General features: G+C 44.3%; 2 protein-coding genes across 2 annotated transcripts in view; one reads left to right on the top strand and one right to left on the bottom strand.

Moving 5' to 3' along the window:
• The window catches only part of LOC139572906 (tumor necrosis factor receptor superfamily member 11B-like), a 173,479-nt gene that overhangs the window by 147,229 nt on the left and 10,025 nt on the right, over nucleotides 1-16,225 (bottom strand). The gene's annotated exons all lie outside the window — the stretch shown is intronic.
• On the top strand, nucleotides 216-10,138 carry LOC139572908 (protein MAL2-like). Its single transcript, XM_071395769.1, has 4 exons — nucleotides 216-779; nucleotides 2,768-2,938; nucleotides 7,657-7,845; nucleotides 9,468-10,138. The coding sequence occupies exons 1-4, from the start codon at nucleotides 663-665 to the stop codon at nucleotides 9,537-9,539; spliced, it is 549 nt and encodes a 182-aa protein (XP_071251870.1). The 5' UTR covers nucleotides 216-662; the 3' UTR covers nucleotides 9,540-10,138.

Raw genomic sequence — 16,225 nt, forward strand, 5'->3', positions numbered from 1 at the left:
AATACTGTTCTCACTCTCTCTGACAATATAGATAAGTGACAGACACGAGTCCTGCTCTATTACATTCAGAGGCTTGCAGGTGTAGGCTAATGGTACGCCCCAAATGGCACCTTAAACGTAGTGCACTACGTAGGGTGTGAGGTGCTATTTGGTGACGTTTCTCTGTGGGTCATGGTTATTGAGTAAACAACTTAAGTTGTGCAATTATTTACCTAAACCATGAAGCTGTTTCCGCTTGCGGATAAATCACAGCCCCGCTTTCCCTTTCTCAGATTCCTCTCACCTTGGAATATTCTCCCCCTGCAGGTAGACTAATATTGACTTCAGAGTGGCCTATCAACATCTGTGGAAATTAATCGGCATCACTGCATCTAGTCTGCCTGTTTGTATCGTATTTTTTTCTCGAAAGGGATTCTATAGTAGGGTCCATCTCTCATTTACTCAGGCACGTTCAATTCGTAGCAGATTCATCTTTAGCGAGTCGCGACAGAGAGATCGAGGTGAGGTATTGCGGTAACTGCGTCTGCCTCCACTCTGCGGGCGGGTAGAGTTGGATAAAGTGAAGGGAGGAGCCGTGCACCTGTTAGACCAGTTAGGGACACATGACTGTAGAAGAATTTGCTTGAGTTGGTGTCCTTTTGTCGAGATACAAGACGGAAAGGATGTCGGAGCCAGCGACGAATCCTGCGGTGACAGCATTCCCAGCGCCGACGATATCTTTGCCATTGGGACTACAAATATTGAGGACGTACTCCGGTGCTCTGATCTGCTTGGAAATTGTGAGTGTCGCATCTCTATTTCTGACTACGAGTTTTGTAAGCAAATACATCACCGGTGGTCAGATAGATTCTGGGTACACCCTTGTTTGAAGTAGGCCTAATTGGGGAAACTGCAGTCTAATCGATAGTCTCTATTAATTCTGCTTAGTTCATTTTGTTCATTTGAGCTTTAGGATGAGCTTTTTCATCGTTTTATCATCGCACAGATAGTTATGTATAACACTATCAGAGGAGCCAGGCAGGTAGCGTCATAGTACTGGGAGTTCAGTCATTACTGTTTTACTAACGGCATATAGGCAACTCCCTATTGTACAATCTGATAGTGTAGTGGTGATACTGAGCATACTGTACATTGTGTCATTGTGAAGTGAACGACAAAATAGATACAACTGTTCTCCAGCTAATAGTATAGCAGTGTGCTACTAGGCCTATAAATAATCTGTGTTCAGTTTATAACATCCTGCTCATTTTAGGCCTATAAATAATCTGTGTTCAGTTAATAACATTCTGCTTCTTTTAGGCCTATAAATAATCTGTGTTCAGTTAATAACATTCTGCTTCTTTTAGGCCTATAAATAATCTGTGTTCAGTTTATAACATCCTACTCCTTTTAGGCCTATAAATAATCTGTGTTCAATTTATAACATCCTGCTTCTTTTAGGCCTATAAATAATCTGTGTTCAGTTTATAACATCCTGCTCCTTTTAGGCCTATAAATAATCTGTGTTCAGTTTATAACATCCTGCTCCTTTTAGGCCTATAAATAATCTGTGTTCAATTTATAACATCCTGCTTCTTTTAGGCCTATAAATAATCTGTGTTCAATTCAATAACATCCTGCTCCTTTTAGGCCTATAAATAATCTGTGTTCAGTTTATAACATCCTGCTCCTTTTAGGCCTATAAATAATCTGTGTTCAATTCAATAACATCCTGCTCATTTTAGGCCTATAAATAATCTGTGTTCAGTTCAATAACATCCTGCTTCTTTTAGGCCTATAAATAATCTGTGTTCAATTCAATAACATCCTGCTCCTTTTAGGCCTATAAATAATCTGTGTTCAATTTATAACATCCTGCTTCTTTTAGGCCTATAAATAATCTGTGTTCAATTCAATAACATCCTGCTCCTTTTAGGCCTATAAATAATCTGTGTTCAGTTTATAACATCCTGCTCCTTTTAGGCCTATAAATAATCTGTGTTCAGTTTATAACATCCTGCTCCTTTTAGGCCTATAAATAATCTGTGTTCAGTTCAATAACATCCTGCTCCTTTTAGGCCTATAAATAATCTGTGTTCAGTTTATAACATCCTGCTCCTTTTAGGCCTATAAATAATCTGTGTTCAGTTTATAACATCCTGCTTCTTTTAGGCCTATAAATAATCTGTGTTCAGTTTATAACATCCTGCTCCTTTTAGGCCTATAAATAATCTGTGTTCAATTCACTAACATCCTGCTCCTTTTAGGCCTATAAATAATCTGCGTTCAGTTTATAACATCCTGCTCCTTTTAGGCCTATAAATAATCTGTGTTCAGTTTATAACATCCTGCTCCTTTTAGGCCTATAAATAATCTGTGTTCAGTTCAATAACATCCTGCTCCTTTTAGGCCTATAAATAATCTGTGTTCAGTTTATAACATCCTACTCCTTTTAGGCCTATAAATAATCTGTGTTCAGTTTATAACATCCTGCTCCTTTTAGGCCTATAAATAATCTGTGTTCAGTTCAATAACATCCTGCTCCTTTTAGGCCTATAAATAATCTGTGTTCAGTTCAATAACAGCCTGCTCCTTTTCACAAATGGAAATCGTACCCTGTGTCAGGCCTAGGATGCATTTGAAATAAACAGACATTCATGTCATGATCAGATCTCACAGTCTGGTCAAACAGTCCTGATATTCTTAAAGCATTTATTATGTCACAAATATCAATCAGTGTCACGTACGACGACTTGTCGAACAAATCTTCTGTATTCTGTCCTTCCAGATATTTGGAGGGTTAGTATGGATCCTGGTGGCGTCCTCCAACGTGCCCGTACCCCTGCTACAGGGCTGGGTGATGTTTGTCTCTGTCAGCACGTTCTTCTGCTCCAGCGTGTACCTCCTCCTCTTCCTCCTGGGCCTGGCTGACAGGATCAACACTGACTGGAACCTGATGGTGAGTCTAGTTGACCAGGCTTACCCGAGGAACAGGTCACAGAAAACAAGTCATTCTTGGTAAACAGGTTGGGAGCAGTGAAAAACCAGCAGAGGTACAGATCTTCTTTACCATCAGATATACACAGGTATACTGACGTCACATGACATCTTTATCAGAGGTAGAGTCTTCTTACCATCAGATATACACAGGTATACTGACGTCACATGACATCTTTATCAGAGGTAGAGTCTTCCTGGTCTGGTTGGTTTATCACTTCAGGGCTGTCCAACTCCAGTCTTCCTGGTCTGGTTGGTTTATCACTTCAGGGCTGTCCAACTCCAGTCTTCCTGGTCTGTTTGGTTTATCACTTCAGGGCTGTCCAACTCCAGTCTTCCTGGTCTGGTTGGTTTATCACTTCAGGGCTGTCCAACTCCAGTCTTCCTGGTCTGGTTGGTTTATCACTTCAGGGCTATCCAACTCCAGTCTTCCTGGTCTGTTTGGTTTATCACTTCAGGGCTGTCCAACTCCTGTCTTCCTGGTCTGTTTGGTTTATCACTTCAGGGCTGTCCAACTCCAGTCTTCCTGGTCTGTTTGGTTTATCACTTCAGGGCTGTCCAACTCCATTCTTCCTTGTCTGGTTGGTTGATCACTTCAGGGCTGTCCAACTCCAGTCTTCCTGGTCTGGTTGGTTTACCACTTCAGGGCTGTCCAACTCCAGTCTTCTTGGTCTGTTTGGTTTATCACTTCAGGGCTGTCCAACTCCAGTCTTCCTGGTCTGTTTGGTTTAACACTTCAGGGCTGTCCAACTCCAGTCTTCCTGGTCTGTTTGGTTTATCACTTCAGGGCTGTCCAACTCCAGTCTTCCTGGTCTGTTTGGTTTATCACTTCAGGGCTGTCCAACTCCTGTCTTCCTGGTCTGTTTGGTTTATCACTTCAGGGCTGTCCAACTGCAGTCTTCCTGGTCTGTTTGGTTTATCACTTCAGGGCTGTCCAACTCCAGTCTTCCTGGTCTGTTTGGTTTATCACTTCAGGGCTGTCCAACTCCAGTCTTCCTTGTCTGTTTGGTTTATCACTTCAGGGCTGTCCAACTGGTTGGTGCAGGGTTTATTTCCACCTCGGCACTAAACACAATTTAAATGATAAACAAATAGTAGTCTTCAGTCTGGACGTTTGCTATTTGAATCCGATGATTTGGAGATCACCCTGCAAACCAAACACAATAGCTTTAGAATAATCAGGAAGCATGTTCTTCAGGAGCCTCATTCAAACGCTGCCGACCCCATAGCAGTTCCCTGAACTCCTGTTGAAACGCTGTGACTCCATAGCAGTTCCCTGAACTCCTGTTGAAACGCTGTGACTCCATAGCAGTTCCCCTGAACTCCTGTTGAAATGCTGTGACTCCATAGCAGTTCCCCTGAACTCCTGTTGAAATGCTGTGACTCCATAGCAGTTCCCCTGAACTCCTGTTGAACTGCTGTGACTCCATAGCAGGTCCCCTGAACTCCTGTTGAAATGCTGTGACTCCATAGCAGTTCCCCTGAACTCCTGTTGAAATGCTGTGACTCCATAGCAGTCCCCTGAACTCCTGTTGAAATGCTGTGACTCCATAGCAGTTTCCTGAACTCCTGTTGAAATGCTGTGACTCCATAGCAGTTCCCCTGAACTCCTGTTGAAATGCTGTGACTCCATAGCAGTTCCCTGAACTCCTGTTGAAATGCTGTGACTCCATAGCAGTTCCCTGAACTCCTGTTGAAATGCTGTGACTCCATAGCAGTTCCCCTGAACTCCTGTTGAACTGCTGTGACTCCATAGCAGTTCCCTGAACTCCTGTTGAAATGCTGTGACTCCATAGCAGTTCCCTGAAGTCCTGTTGAAATGCTGTGACTCCATAGCAGTTCCCCTGAACTCCTGTTGAAATGCTGTGACTCCATAGCAGTTCCCCTGAACTCCTGTTGAAATGCTGTGACTCCATAGCAGTTCCCTGAAGTCCTGTTGAAATGCTGTGACTCCATAGCAGTTCCCCTGAACTCCTGTTGAAATGCTGTGACTCCATAGCAGTTCCCCTGAACTCCTGTTGAAATGCTGTGACTCCATAGCAGTTCCCCTGAACTCCTGTTGAAATGCTGTGACTCCATAGCAGTTCCCCTGAACTCCTGTTGAAATGCTGTGACTCCATAGCAGTTCCCCTGAACTCCTGTTGAAATGCTGTGACTCCATAGCAGTTCCCCTGAACTCCTGTTGAAATGCTGTGACTCCATAGTTCCATTCAGTGTCACTACAGATGTAGATCAATCCTGCTCTTTGATAGTCCTAATTACAGTACAGAGGATGTCCTCCACAGACAGGTGTGTGTGTGTGTGTGTGTGTGTGTGTGTGTGTGTGTGTGTGTGTGTGTGTGTGTGTGTGTGTGTGTGTGTGTGTGTGTGTGTGTGTGTGTGTGTGTGTGTGTGTGAGAGAGAGAGATGGGGGAGGTGTGTGTGTGTGTGTGTGTAATGACACACGGAGTGAAACACTCTGCACCACACCTACTGAGTATGATCTCATCACAACTTTAGTCATGAGGGTGTCTCTACACATGCAGGTATCACAACTGACCAGAGACACTGAAACATTACAGAGAGCTGCTCTACTAGTCTGTCGAGAAACTTAAAGCCATGTAACAGGGCAGAGCCTAGTGCACATTATAACGGCAAGAACGCACTGCATGTGCTGGGTGAGCCATAATGTAAAACCGTCTGTCATTTCATTTACTGAAAAACAACGGTCCTAGGCAGGCAGACGGGCAGACCCAGTCAGTGTTGTGCCAATCAGTCCTCACACTGGCCCTGATCCCAGCTCTACTGCTGCTGGCCCTGATCCCAGCTCTACTGCTGCTGGCCCTGATCCCAGCTCTGCTGCTGCTGGCCCTGATCCCAGCTCTGCTGCTGCTGCTGGCCCTGATCCCAGCTCTACTGCTGCTGGCCCTGATACCAGCTCTACTGCTGCTGGCCCTGATCCCAGCTCTGCTATTGCTGCTGGCCCTGATCCCAGCTCTGCTGCTACTGGCCCTGATCCCAGCTCTGCTGCTGCTACTGGCCCTGATCCCAGCTCTGCTGCTGCTGCTGGCCCTGATCCCAGCTCTGCTGCTGCTGGCCCTGATCCCAGCTCTGCTGCTGCTGGCCCTGATCCCAGCTCTGCTGCTGCTGGCCCTGATCCCAGCTCTGCTGCTGCTGGCCCTGATCCCAGCTCTGCTGCTGCTGCTGGCCCTGATCCCAGCTCTGCTGCTGCTGGCCCTGATCCCAGCTCTGCTGCTGCTGGCCCTGATCCCAGCTCTGCTGCTGCTGGCCCTGATCCCAGCTCTGCTGCTACTGGCCCTGATCCCAGCTCTGCTGCTACTGGCCCTGATCCCAGCTCTGCTGCTGCTGGCCCTGATCCCAGCTCTGCTGCTGCTGGCCCTGATCCCAGCTCTGCTGCTGCTGGCCCTGATCCCAGCTCTGCTGCTACTGGCCCTGATCCCAGCTCTGCTGCTGCTGGCCCTGATCCCAGCTCTGCTGCTGCTGGCCCTGATACCAGCTCTGCTGCTGCTGGCCCTGCTGGCCCTAATGTATCCTCAATGTATCCTCAATGCTTTTTCCACATGTATTAACACTTTCATATTTTAATTATATTTCTGCCATTTAGCAGACGCTTTTATCCAAAATGACTTTGCCACACTTACACATGAACTAATAATAAACATGAAGTACTAATGACTGACTTGCACTAGAGGTTGACTTGAAGGGTACTGCCTACACTACTAGCTACAGTACAGTATTGACACAGGCTGCGTCCCAAATGACCCTGGTCAACAGTAGTGCACTATATAGGGAATAGAGTACCATTTGGGACCTATCCACAGACAGGCCTCAGACCCACCAGGCTCCAGTTCTTCTCCTAAACGTAGTCGTGTGTGTGTGTGTGTGTGTGTGTGTGTGTGTGTGTGTGTGTGTGTGTGTGTGTGTGTGTGTGTGTGTGTGTGTGTGTGTGTTGTCATCTCATAGACAATGAGAAAACAAAGCTTGTGACACAGCTACTGAGAGAATAGTGAGCTCACACCAGACAATAGCCAGTCTGTGGGCCCTGAGTCCCCATGGTCAACAGAAGGGAGTCTGTGGCTACCTACGAAATTGCACCCTTATTCATAAGGCTCAGGTCAAACGTAGGTCAAAGATAGTGCACTATATAGTAGTAGGGTGCCATTTGGGAGGCAACTGGTCTCTTACTGTAATCCCCGTCTCTCTGGGAGGCGGCCGGTCTCTTACTGTAATCCCCTATCTCTCTGGGAGGCGGCCGGTCTCTTACTGTAACCCCCTATCTCTCTGGGAGGCGGCCGGTCTCTTACTGTAACCCCCTATCTCTCTGGGAGGCGGCCGGTCTCTTACTGTAACCCCCTATCTCTCTGGGAGGCGGCCGGTCTCTTACTGTAACCTCCTATCTCTCTGGGAGGCGGCCGGTCTCTTACTGTAACCCCCTATCTCTCTGGGAGGTGGCCGGTCTCTTACTGTAACCTCCTATCTCTCTGGGAGGCGGCCGGTCTCTTACTGTAACCCCCTATCTCTCTGGGAGGCGGCCGGTCTCTTACTGTAACCCCTATCTCTCTGGGAGGCGGCCGGTCTCTTACTGTAACCTCCTACCACACGTGATTTTCTCAATACATTCAATGAGACCTGACTACTCTCGATCCATATTATAACCGTGTCTTTCCATCTTCATTGCAGGATGTGCTGTACCACTTCACAGCACTGCTGTTCTACTTCAGTGCGTTGGTGCTGGAGGCTGCTGTTACGTCTGCCAGAGGGGTCATCAGTAGTACCAACAGCTCCATGCCAGGATGTGTAACAGCCCCTAGTGGGAATATACTCACCTTCCTGGACAACAGACAATACAGTATTAACGTGGCAGCTACGGTCAGTGTACACTAACACACAATGTCAAGGCTATCTGTAATGCAAATGGTGGTTCACTGATCAGACCAGGCTTCTCATTCAAATTCTTCTTACTGTACGTGCCTGTTTGAGTTTGCCTGGGTTGATAAACCAATAGAAAGTTCCCAGAACTGCAAACCCTGCCCATCTGGTTGTCACTAGTTACCAAAGTCAAAATTGTTTTTATCGTAAAAATACATGAAAAGAAAAATAATATTTTTGATCTTAATTTAAGGTTTAAATCAGATTTTAAGAAGATAAATTGTAGAAATCGGTGTGGTTTATGCATAATTATGACTTTGTGGTAACTAATGACAACCTACTCATCTGGCACTCCAGGCAGACTCAAGCAAACGATCAGTTATTGGAATCGATTGTTGTAGTATTATAAACCCAGAGGTCTGTTACTACTATAACATGTTATTATTGTTCTAGTATTATAAACCCAGAGGTCTGTTACTACTATAACATGTTATTATTGTTCTAGTATTATAAACCCAGAGGTCTGTTACTACTATAACATGTTATTATTGTTCTAGTATTATAAACCCAGAGGTCTGTTACTACTATAACATGTTATTATTGTTCTAGTATTATAAACCCAGAGGTCTGTTACTACTATAACATGTTATTATTATTGTTCTAGTATTATAAACCCAGTGTTACTACTATAACATGTTATTATTATTGTAGTATTATAAACCCAGTGTTACTACTATAACATGTTATTATTGTTCTAGTATTATAAACCCAGTGTTACTACTATAACATGTTATTATTATTGTAGTATTATAAACCCAGTGTTACTACTATAACATGTTATTATTGTAGTATTATAAACCCAGTGTTACTACTATAACATGTTATTATTATTGTAGTATTATAAACCAAGTGTTACTACTATAACATGTTATTATTATTGTAGTATTATAATCCCAGTGTTACTACTATAGCATGTTATTATTATTGTAGTATTATAAACCCAGTGTTACTACTATAACATGTTATTATTATTGTTCTAGTATTATAAACCCAGTGTTACTACTATAACATGTTATTATTATTGTAGTATTATAAACCAAGTGTTACTACTATAACATGTTATTATTATTGTAGTATTATAATCCCAGTGTTACTACTATAGCATGTTATTATTATTGTAGTATTATAAACCCAGTGTTACTACTATAACACAGTGATGTTGTTAGAGCCTCTTGGTGAGGTCGTATTACATGAATCAGTGTTCTCCTGTTGAGAGGGAACGGATGTTGTGCTTCGTCCCGACAGCCTGTATTGGTAGCTCCTGTACTGCACAGAGCTGTTCTCAGAACGTAACACTTCATTACCAAGGAGACCAAACACAAAAGCTCTGTAGTAAACTCCTAATCTAAGTCAATGTTTTTTCAGTAAATTGAGCTGTAGGCCTTTGCGTTCCATGAGTTAATGTTTGGCCGCTGTTCTCCTGACTCTACTACTAGTTGGTTCAGTGACGTTGCTGGTGTTGTACTATATAGCTGCTGCTATTACATTAGGTGTCATTGCTCAAGGCTTTCTGTGAGTTAGCCTAACCTTTTTTGTTTGTTGTTGTCCTGGTTCTCCTCTAGATATTTGCCTTTGTGGTGACACTGTGCTACGCCTGCAGCCTGTTCATGGGCTTCAGGAGGTGGCAGATGTGATGTGACACGGAAGAAAGAAAACACACCATTTACGTTTTTACAGGTCAAAACTCCTACCGTGCTGTCAAGACATTTGTCACGTTGTCTGTTTATTACATGTGTATAACAACATTATTTTTTTTAAAGAGAACTACTGTATCATGATATTTGCATCAAGTGTATATTTGTTGCTATGAGATCAAGACAGAACACGTTGTTGTATCGGTCATGTAATAACAGCAGGTGTTATGGCTAAGCTACCAGATGTTGCAGTTCACATATTAGTGCCTGGTTTCTGAGGCCGACATGTTTAATTGTGTGATCAATAGTGTAGATTTTATTTATTAGTGTTTGATTCCCTGTAAAATAAATTTAACTCTGGATCAGAAGAGACCTATAACTGATTAGATAACAATAAGGTGACGTTATAGTTAGATTTTCACCTTGTATGTAGAGTGTCTAACTTTTTTATAGCAACACGGAAAACTATGTTAAACATACTACATAGGAAAAATATCATAATAATCACTTAATGGCATTGTGTGAATACCTACTGGAATATTTTGAGTATATTCTGTGATTTCTGAAATGCATTTTTTACAAATAAATAACTTTTCTTATCTTGTCGATACAACTTGTATTTTTTTATATTTGGCTAGTTTAGCAGGGCTTCACCAGAAGGGGGAACTATTCTCACAAAGACTGTATTTAGCGGGGAGAGTTATTGGCTCATCAGCCCTGCTGGTTATTCAGGAGCCAGTTCAAGGTGCAGGTCCCAGAGGTTAACTAGGCTGCTGTAGGTGGTTGGACCAGATGCCTTTGTTGTCAGTTGAAGGGAAAGGAACTTTCCTCTCTCTTCAACCATGGAACCAGTTTGGATGTCGTCACTATTATTCTATAATATAGAAAAAAGTAACAATAAATAAAAACCCTTGAATGAGTAGGTGTTCCCAAACTTATGACCGGTAGTGTACATGATTAAATTATTTAATTTAACCTTTTTTTTAAACTAGGCAAGTCAGTTAGGAACAAATTTTTCTTGATGGCCTACCCTGGCCAAACCCGGACGACGCTGGGCCAATTGTGCGTAGCCCTATGGGACTCCCAATCACGGCCCGGATGTGATACAGCCTGGATTGAAACCAGGGACTTTAGTGACGCCTCCTACACTGATGCCTCTTAGACTGCTGCGCCACTCGGGAGCAAGAGATATTTAATACAATATTAACTACATTAATTACAGTACAGTCAGCAGTCCAGTCAGTTATTCCTACCACAGAGGGAAATACTATCAATCAGTGGTTATGTGGTGAGCCTAGAGGATGGTGAGCACATTAAACACCCTATTTAAGTTGCCTACAGTGAAATTCCTGGGCTCCATATCAGACAAATTAGCCCATAAGGAGGAAGAAGATGTATGTGTCTACACGTGGGGGGAAATATCTCAGTGTTCGTCCCAAATGGCACCCTATTCCCTATACAGTGCACTACTTTTGACCTGGGCCCTGGTTGGTAGAGCATGGTACTTGCAACGCTAGGGTTGTGGGTTGGATTCCCAAGGGGGGCTAGTATGAAAGAGTATGAAAATGTCACTACTGTAAATCGCTCCGGATAAGAGCGTCTGCTAAATGACTCAAATGTCAAAAGTAGTGCACTCAGTAATACGGTACCATCTGTAGGGAGTAATACGGTACCATCTGTAGGGAGTAATACGGTACCTTCTGTAGGGAGTAATACGGTACCATCTGTAGGGAGTAATACGGTACCATCTGTAGGGAGTAATACGGTACCATCTGTAGGGAGTAATACGGTACCATCTGTAGGGAGTAATACGGTACCATCTGTAGGGAGTAATACGGTATCATCTGTAGGGAGTAATACGGTACCATCTGTAGGGAGTAATACGGTACCATCTGTAGGGAGTAATACGGTACCATCTGTAGGGAGTGATACGGTATCATCTGTAGGGAGCGATACGGTACCATCTGTAGGGAGCAATACGGTACCATCTGTAGGGAGTAATACGGTACCATCTGTAGGGAGTAATACGGTACCATCTGTAGGGAGTAATACGGTACCATCTGTAGGGAGTAATACGGTATCATCTGTAGGGAGTAATACGGTACCATCTGTAGGGAGTAATACGGTACCATCTGTAGGGAGTAATACGGTACCATCTGTAGGGAGTAATACGGTACCATCTGTAGGGAGTAATACGGTACCATCTGTAGGGAGTAATACGGTATCATCTGTAGGGAGTAATACGGTACCATCTGTAGGGAGTAATACGGTACCATCTGTAGGGAGTAATACGGTACCATCTGTAGGGAGTAATACGGTACCATCTGTAGGGAGTAATACGGTACCATCTGTAGGGAGTAATACGGTACCATCTGTAGGGAGTAATACGGTATCATCTGTAGGGAGTAATACGGTATCATCTGTAAGGAGTAATACGGTACCATCTGTAGGGAGTAATACGGTACCATCTGTAGGGAGTAATACGGTACCATCTGTAGGGAGTAATACGGTACCATCTGTAGGGAGTAATACGGTACCATCTGTAGGGAGTAATACGGTACCATCTGTAGGGAGTAATACGGTATCATCTGTAGGGAGTAATACGGTACCATCTGTAGGGAGTAATACGGTACCATCTGTAGGGAGTAATACGGTACCATCTGTAGGGAGTAATAGGGTACCATCTGTAGGGAGTAATACGGTATCATCTGTAGGGAGTAATACGGTACCATCTGTAGGGAGTAATACGGTACCATCTGTAGGGAGTAATACGGTACCATCTGTAGGGAGTAATACCGTACCATCTGTAGGGAGTAATACGGTACCATCTGTAGGGAGTAATACGGTACCATCTGTAGGGAGTAATACGGTACCATCTGTAGGGAGTAATACGGTACCATCTGTAGGGAGTAATACCGTACCATCTGTAGGGAGTAATACGGTACCATCTGTAGGGAGTAATAGGGTACCATCTGTAGGGAGTAATACGGTACCATCTGTAGGGAGTAATACGGTACCATCTGTATGGAGTAATACGGTACCATCTGTATGGAGTAATACGGTACCATCTGTAGGGAGTAATACGGTATCATCTGTAGGGAGTAATACGGTACCATCTGTAGGGAGTAATACGGTACCATCTGTAGGGAGTAATACGGTACCATCTGTATGGAGTAATACGGTACCATCTGTATGGAGTAATACGGTACCATCTGTAGGGAGTAATACGGTATCATCTGTAGGGAGTAATACAGTATCATCTGTAGGGAGTAATACGGTATCATCTGTAGGGAGTAATACGGTATCATCTGTAGGGAGTAATACGGTACCATCTGTAGGGAGTAATACGGTACCATCTGTAGGGAGTAATACGGTACCATCTGTAGGGAGTAATACGGTACCATCTGTAGGGAGTAATACGGTACCATCTGTAGGGAGTAATACGGTACCATCTGTAGGGAGTAATACGGTATCATCTGTAGGGAGTAATACGGTATCATCTGTAGGGAGTAATACGGTACCATCTGTAGGGAGTAATACGGTATCATCTGTAGGGAGTAATACGGTACCATCTGTAGGGAGTAATACGGTACCATCTGTAGGGAGTAATACGGTACCATCTGTAGGGAGTAATACGGTACCATCTGTAGGGAGTAATACGGTACCATCTGTAGGGAGTAATACGGTATCATCTGTAGGGAGTAATACGGTATCATCTGTAGGGAGTAATACGGTATCATCTGTAGGGAGTAATACGGTACCATCTGTAGGGAGTAATACGGTACCATCTGTAGGGAGTAATACGGTACCATCTGTAGGGAGTAATAGGGTAGCATTTGGGACACAGCCCCATACTTGGGGGGAAACTTAGGAACCTCTCAGATATGTGCAACCTATGGCTTTGACAGTGTGTTGTCAATTTTAACACACCTCCACCTTTTTGACCTCTGTGGCTTCGCTGACCCACATTAGATGCAAGCAAAAGCCTATAGTCTGTCTTCTGAACCGTTCTGTGTTCTGGCAGTTTAGGCCTGAAGTAGAAGTAGTGGTTCTGATTTGTCTATTGTCAAAATCACACGACTTACTATGTAGCTATACAATAATAATGTGGAAAGCCCCGATGATACACTACATGACCAAAAGTATGTGGACACCTGGTCGTCAAACATCTTATTCCAAAATCATGGGCATATTAATATGGAGTTGGTCCCCCCTTTGCTGCTATAACAGCCTCCACTCTTCTGGGAAGGCTTTCCACTAGATGTTGGAACATTGCTGCGGGGACTTGCTTCCATTTAGCCACAAGAGCATTAGTGAGGTCAGGGACTGATTTTGGGCGATTAAACCTGGCTCGCAGTCGGCGTTCCAATTTATCCCAAAGGTGTTCGATAGGGTTAAGGTCAGGGCCCTGTCTCGACAAACCATTTCTGTATGGACCTCGCTTTGTGCACGGGGGGATTGTCATGCTGAAACAGGAAAGGCCCTTCCCCAAACTGTTGCCACAAAGTTGGAAGCACAGAATCGTCTAGAATGTCATTGTATGTTGTAGTGTTAATATTTCCCTTCACTTGCATTGCGCATGGTGATCATAGGCTTGTGTGCTGCTGCTCGGCCATGGAAACCCATTTGATGAAGCTCCCGACAAACAATTATTGTGCTGAAGTTGCATCCAGAGGCAGTTTGGAACTCGGTAGTGAAGTTTGCAACCGAGGACAGATTATTTTTTACGCGCTACGCGTTTCAGCACTCGGCGGTCCCGTTCTGTGAGCTTGTGTGGCCTACTTGTTGGAAAGGTGGCATCCTATGACGGTGCCACGTTGAAAGTCACTGAGCTCTTCAGTAAGGCCCATTCTACTGCCAATGTTTGTCTATGGAGATTGCATGGCTGTGCGCTCGATTTTATACACCTGTCAGCAACGGGTTTGGCTGAAATAGCCGGATCCATGTACTTTTGAATATATAGTGTACATATTGAATATTGAAATGTATGCAATACATTTGCCAAGAGGACATCTTGAGTGGAGGACTGAAGGATTTGAAATGTAAATGTGAGTTTAAATGAACACAGTGATCTGCTTTTTAGCAGCACCTCAGTGCCCCTGAACGTCTATGTGTATCCAGATTGAGCCGAGCGGGTCTGCTGTTAGGAACAGGCAATATATGAATCCCAAATGGCACCCCAGTCCCTATCTAGTGCACTACTTTTGACTAGGGCCTATAGGGGCATCATTTATGGGCCCTGGTCAAAAGTAGTGCACTACATAGGGAATAGTGTGCCACTTAGGACGTGACCAGTGTGTTACTGTAGACACACTCAACTGTCTGTCTGTGTTGTGCCTTAAAAACCCTGGCGCCTCATGGACAGCAGGAAAGGGACACATAGCTGGCCACTGACCCATCACATCACTCCACCATGGAAACACCATGTTTCATGTTCCTTCAAGTCTTACGTTGTCCACTCACTCTGTTTACGTCTCGAATGGCAACCTAGTCCCTATCTAGTGCATTATTTTTGACCAGGCAGAAACCCTCTGGGGTAGGTAGTGAATAGAATGTCATTTGGGACGCAGGCTCTGTCTTCCCCTCAGTCAGTCAGCCTTGACTTGACATGATCACTTGTACTCCAAAATGATCCTGAACATTGGTTTTGGCGAGGGCAGCCTCCCCATTCCAGCACACGACACCACAGCAAAGACTAGACCACTGTGAGACAGGCTCCGTGTTAAGACTAGACCACTGTTAGACAGGCTCTGTGTTAAGACTAGACCACTGTTAGACAGGCTCTGTGTTAAGACTAGACCACTGTTAGACAGGCTCTGTGTTAAGACTAGACCACTGTCAGACAGGCTCTGTGTTAAGACTAGACCACTGTGAGACAGGCTCTGTGTTAAGACTAGACCACTGTTAGACAGGCTCTGTGTTAAGACTAGACCACTGTTAGACAGGCTCTGTGTTAAGACTAGACCACTGTTAGACAGGCTCCATATTAAGACTAGACCACTGTTAGACAGGCTCCGTGTTAAGACTAGACCACTGCTAGACAGGCTCTGTGTTAAGACTAGACCACTGTTAGACAGGCTCTGTGTTAAGACTAGACCACTGTTAGACAGGCTCTGTGTTAAGACTAGACCACTGTTAGACAGGCTCTGTGTTAAGACTAGACCACTGTTAGACAGGCTCTGTGTTAAGACTAGACCACTGTTAGACAGGCTCTGTGTTAAGACTAGACCACTGTTAGACAGGCTCTGTGTTAAGACTAGACCACTGTTAGACAGGCTCTGTGTTAAGACTAGACCCCTGTTAGACAGGCTCTGTGTTAAGACTAGACCACTGTTAGACAGGCTCCGTATTAAGACTAGACCACTGTTAGACAGGCTCCGTGTTAAGACTAGACCACTGCTAGACAGGCTCTGTGTTAAGACTAGACCACTGTTAGACAGGCTCTGTGTTAAGACTAGACCACTGTTAGACAGGCTCTGTGTTAAGACTAGACCACTGTTAGACAGGCTCCGTGTTAAGACTAGACCACTGTTAGACAGGCTCCGTGTTAAGACTAGACCACTGCTAGACAGGCTCCGTGTTAAGACTAGACCACTGTTAGACAGGCTCTGTGTTAAGACTAGACCACTGTTAGACAGGCTCTGTGTTAAGACTAGACCACTGTTAGACAGGCTCTGTGTTAAGAC

This window comes from Salvelinus alpinus, chromosome 4, assembly GCF_045679555.1.
Source record: "Salvelinus alpinus chromosome 4, SLU_Salpinus.1, whole genome shotgun sequence".
In the NCBI taxonomy this organism is placed as follows: Eukaryota; Metazoa; Chordata; class Actinopteri; order Salmoniformes; family Salmonidae; genus Salvelinus; species Salvelinus alpinus.

Bases quoted from the DNA above. Each gene is read 5' to 3' on its own strand.
- LOC139572908 (XM_071395769.1), top strand. From the start codon at position 663: ATGTCGGAGCCAGCGACGAATCCTGCGGTGACAGCATTCCCAGCGCCG. The intron at 780-2,767 runs GTGAGTGTCGCA...CTGTCCTTCCAG, and splicing joins CTCTGATCTGCTTGGAAATT to ATATTTGGAGGGTTAGTATG. The intron at 2,939-7,656 runs GTGAGTCTAGTT...TCTTCATTGCAG, and splicing joins ACACTGACTGGAACCTGATG to GATGTGCTGTACCACTTCAC.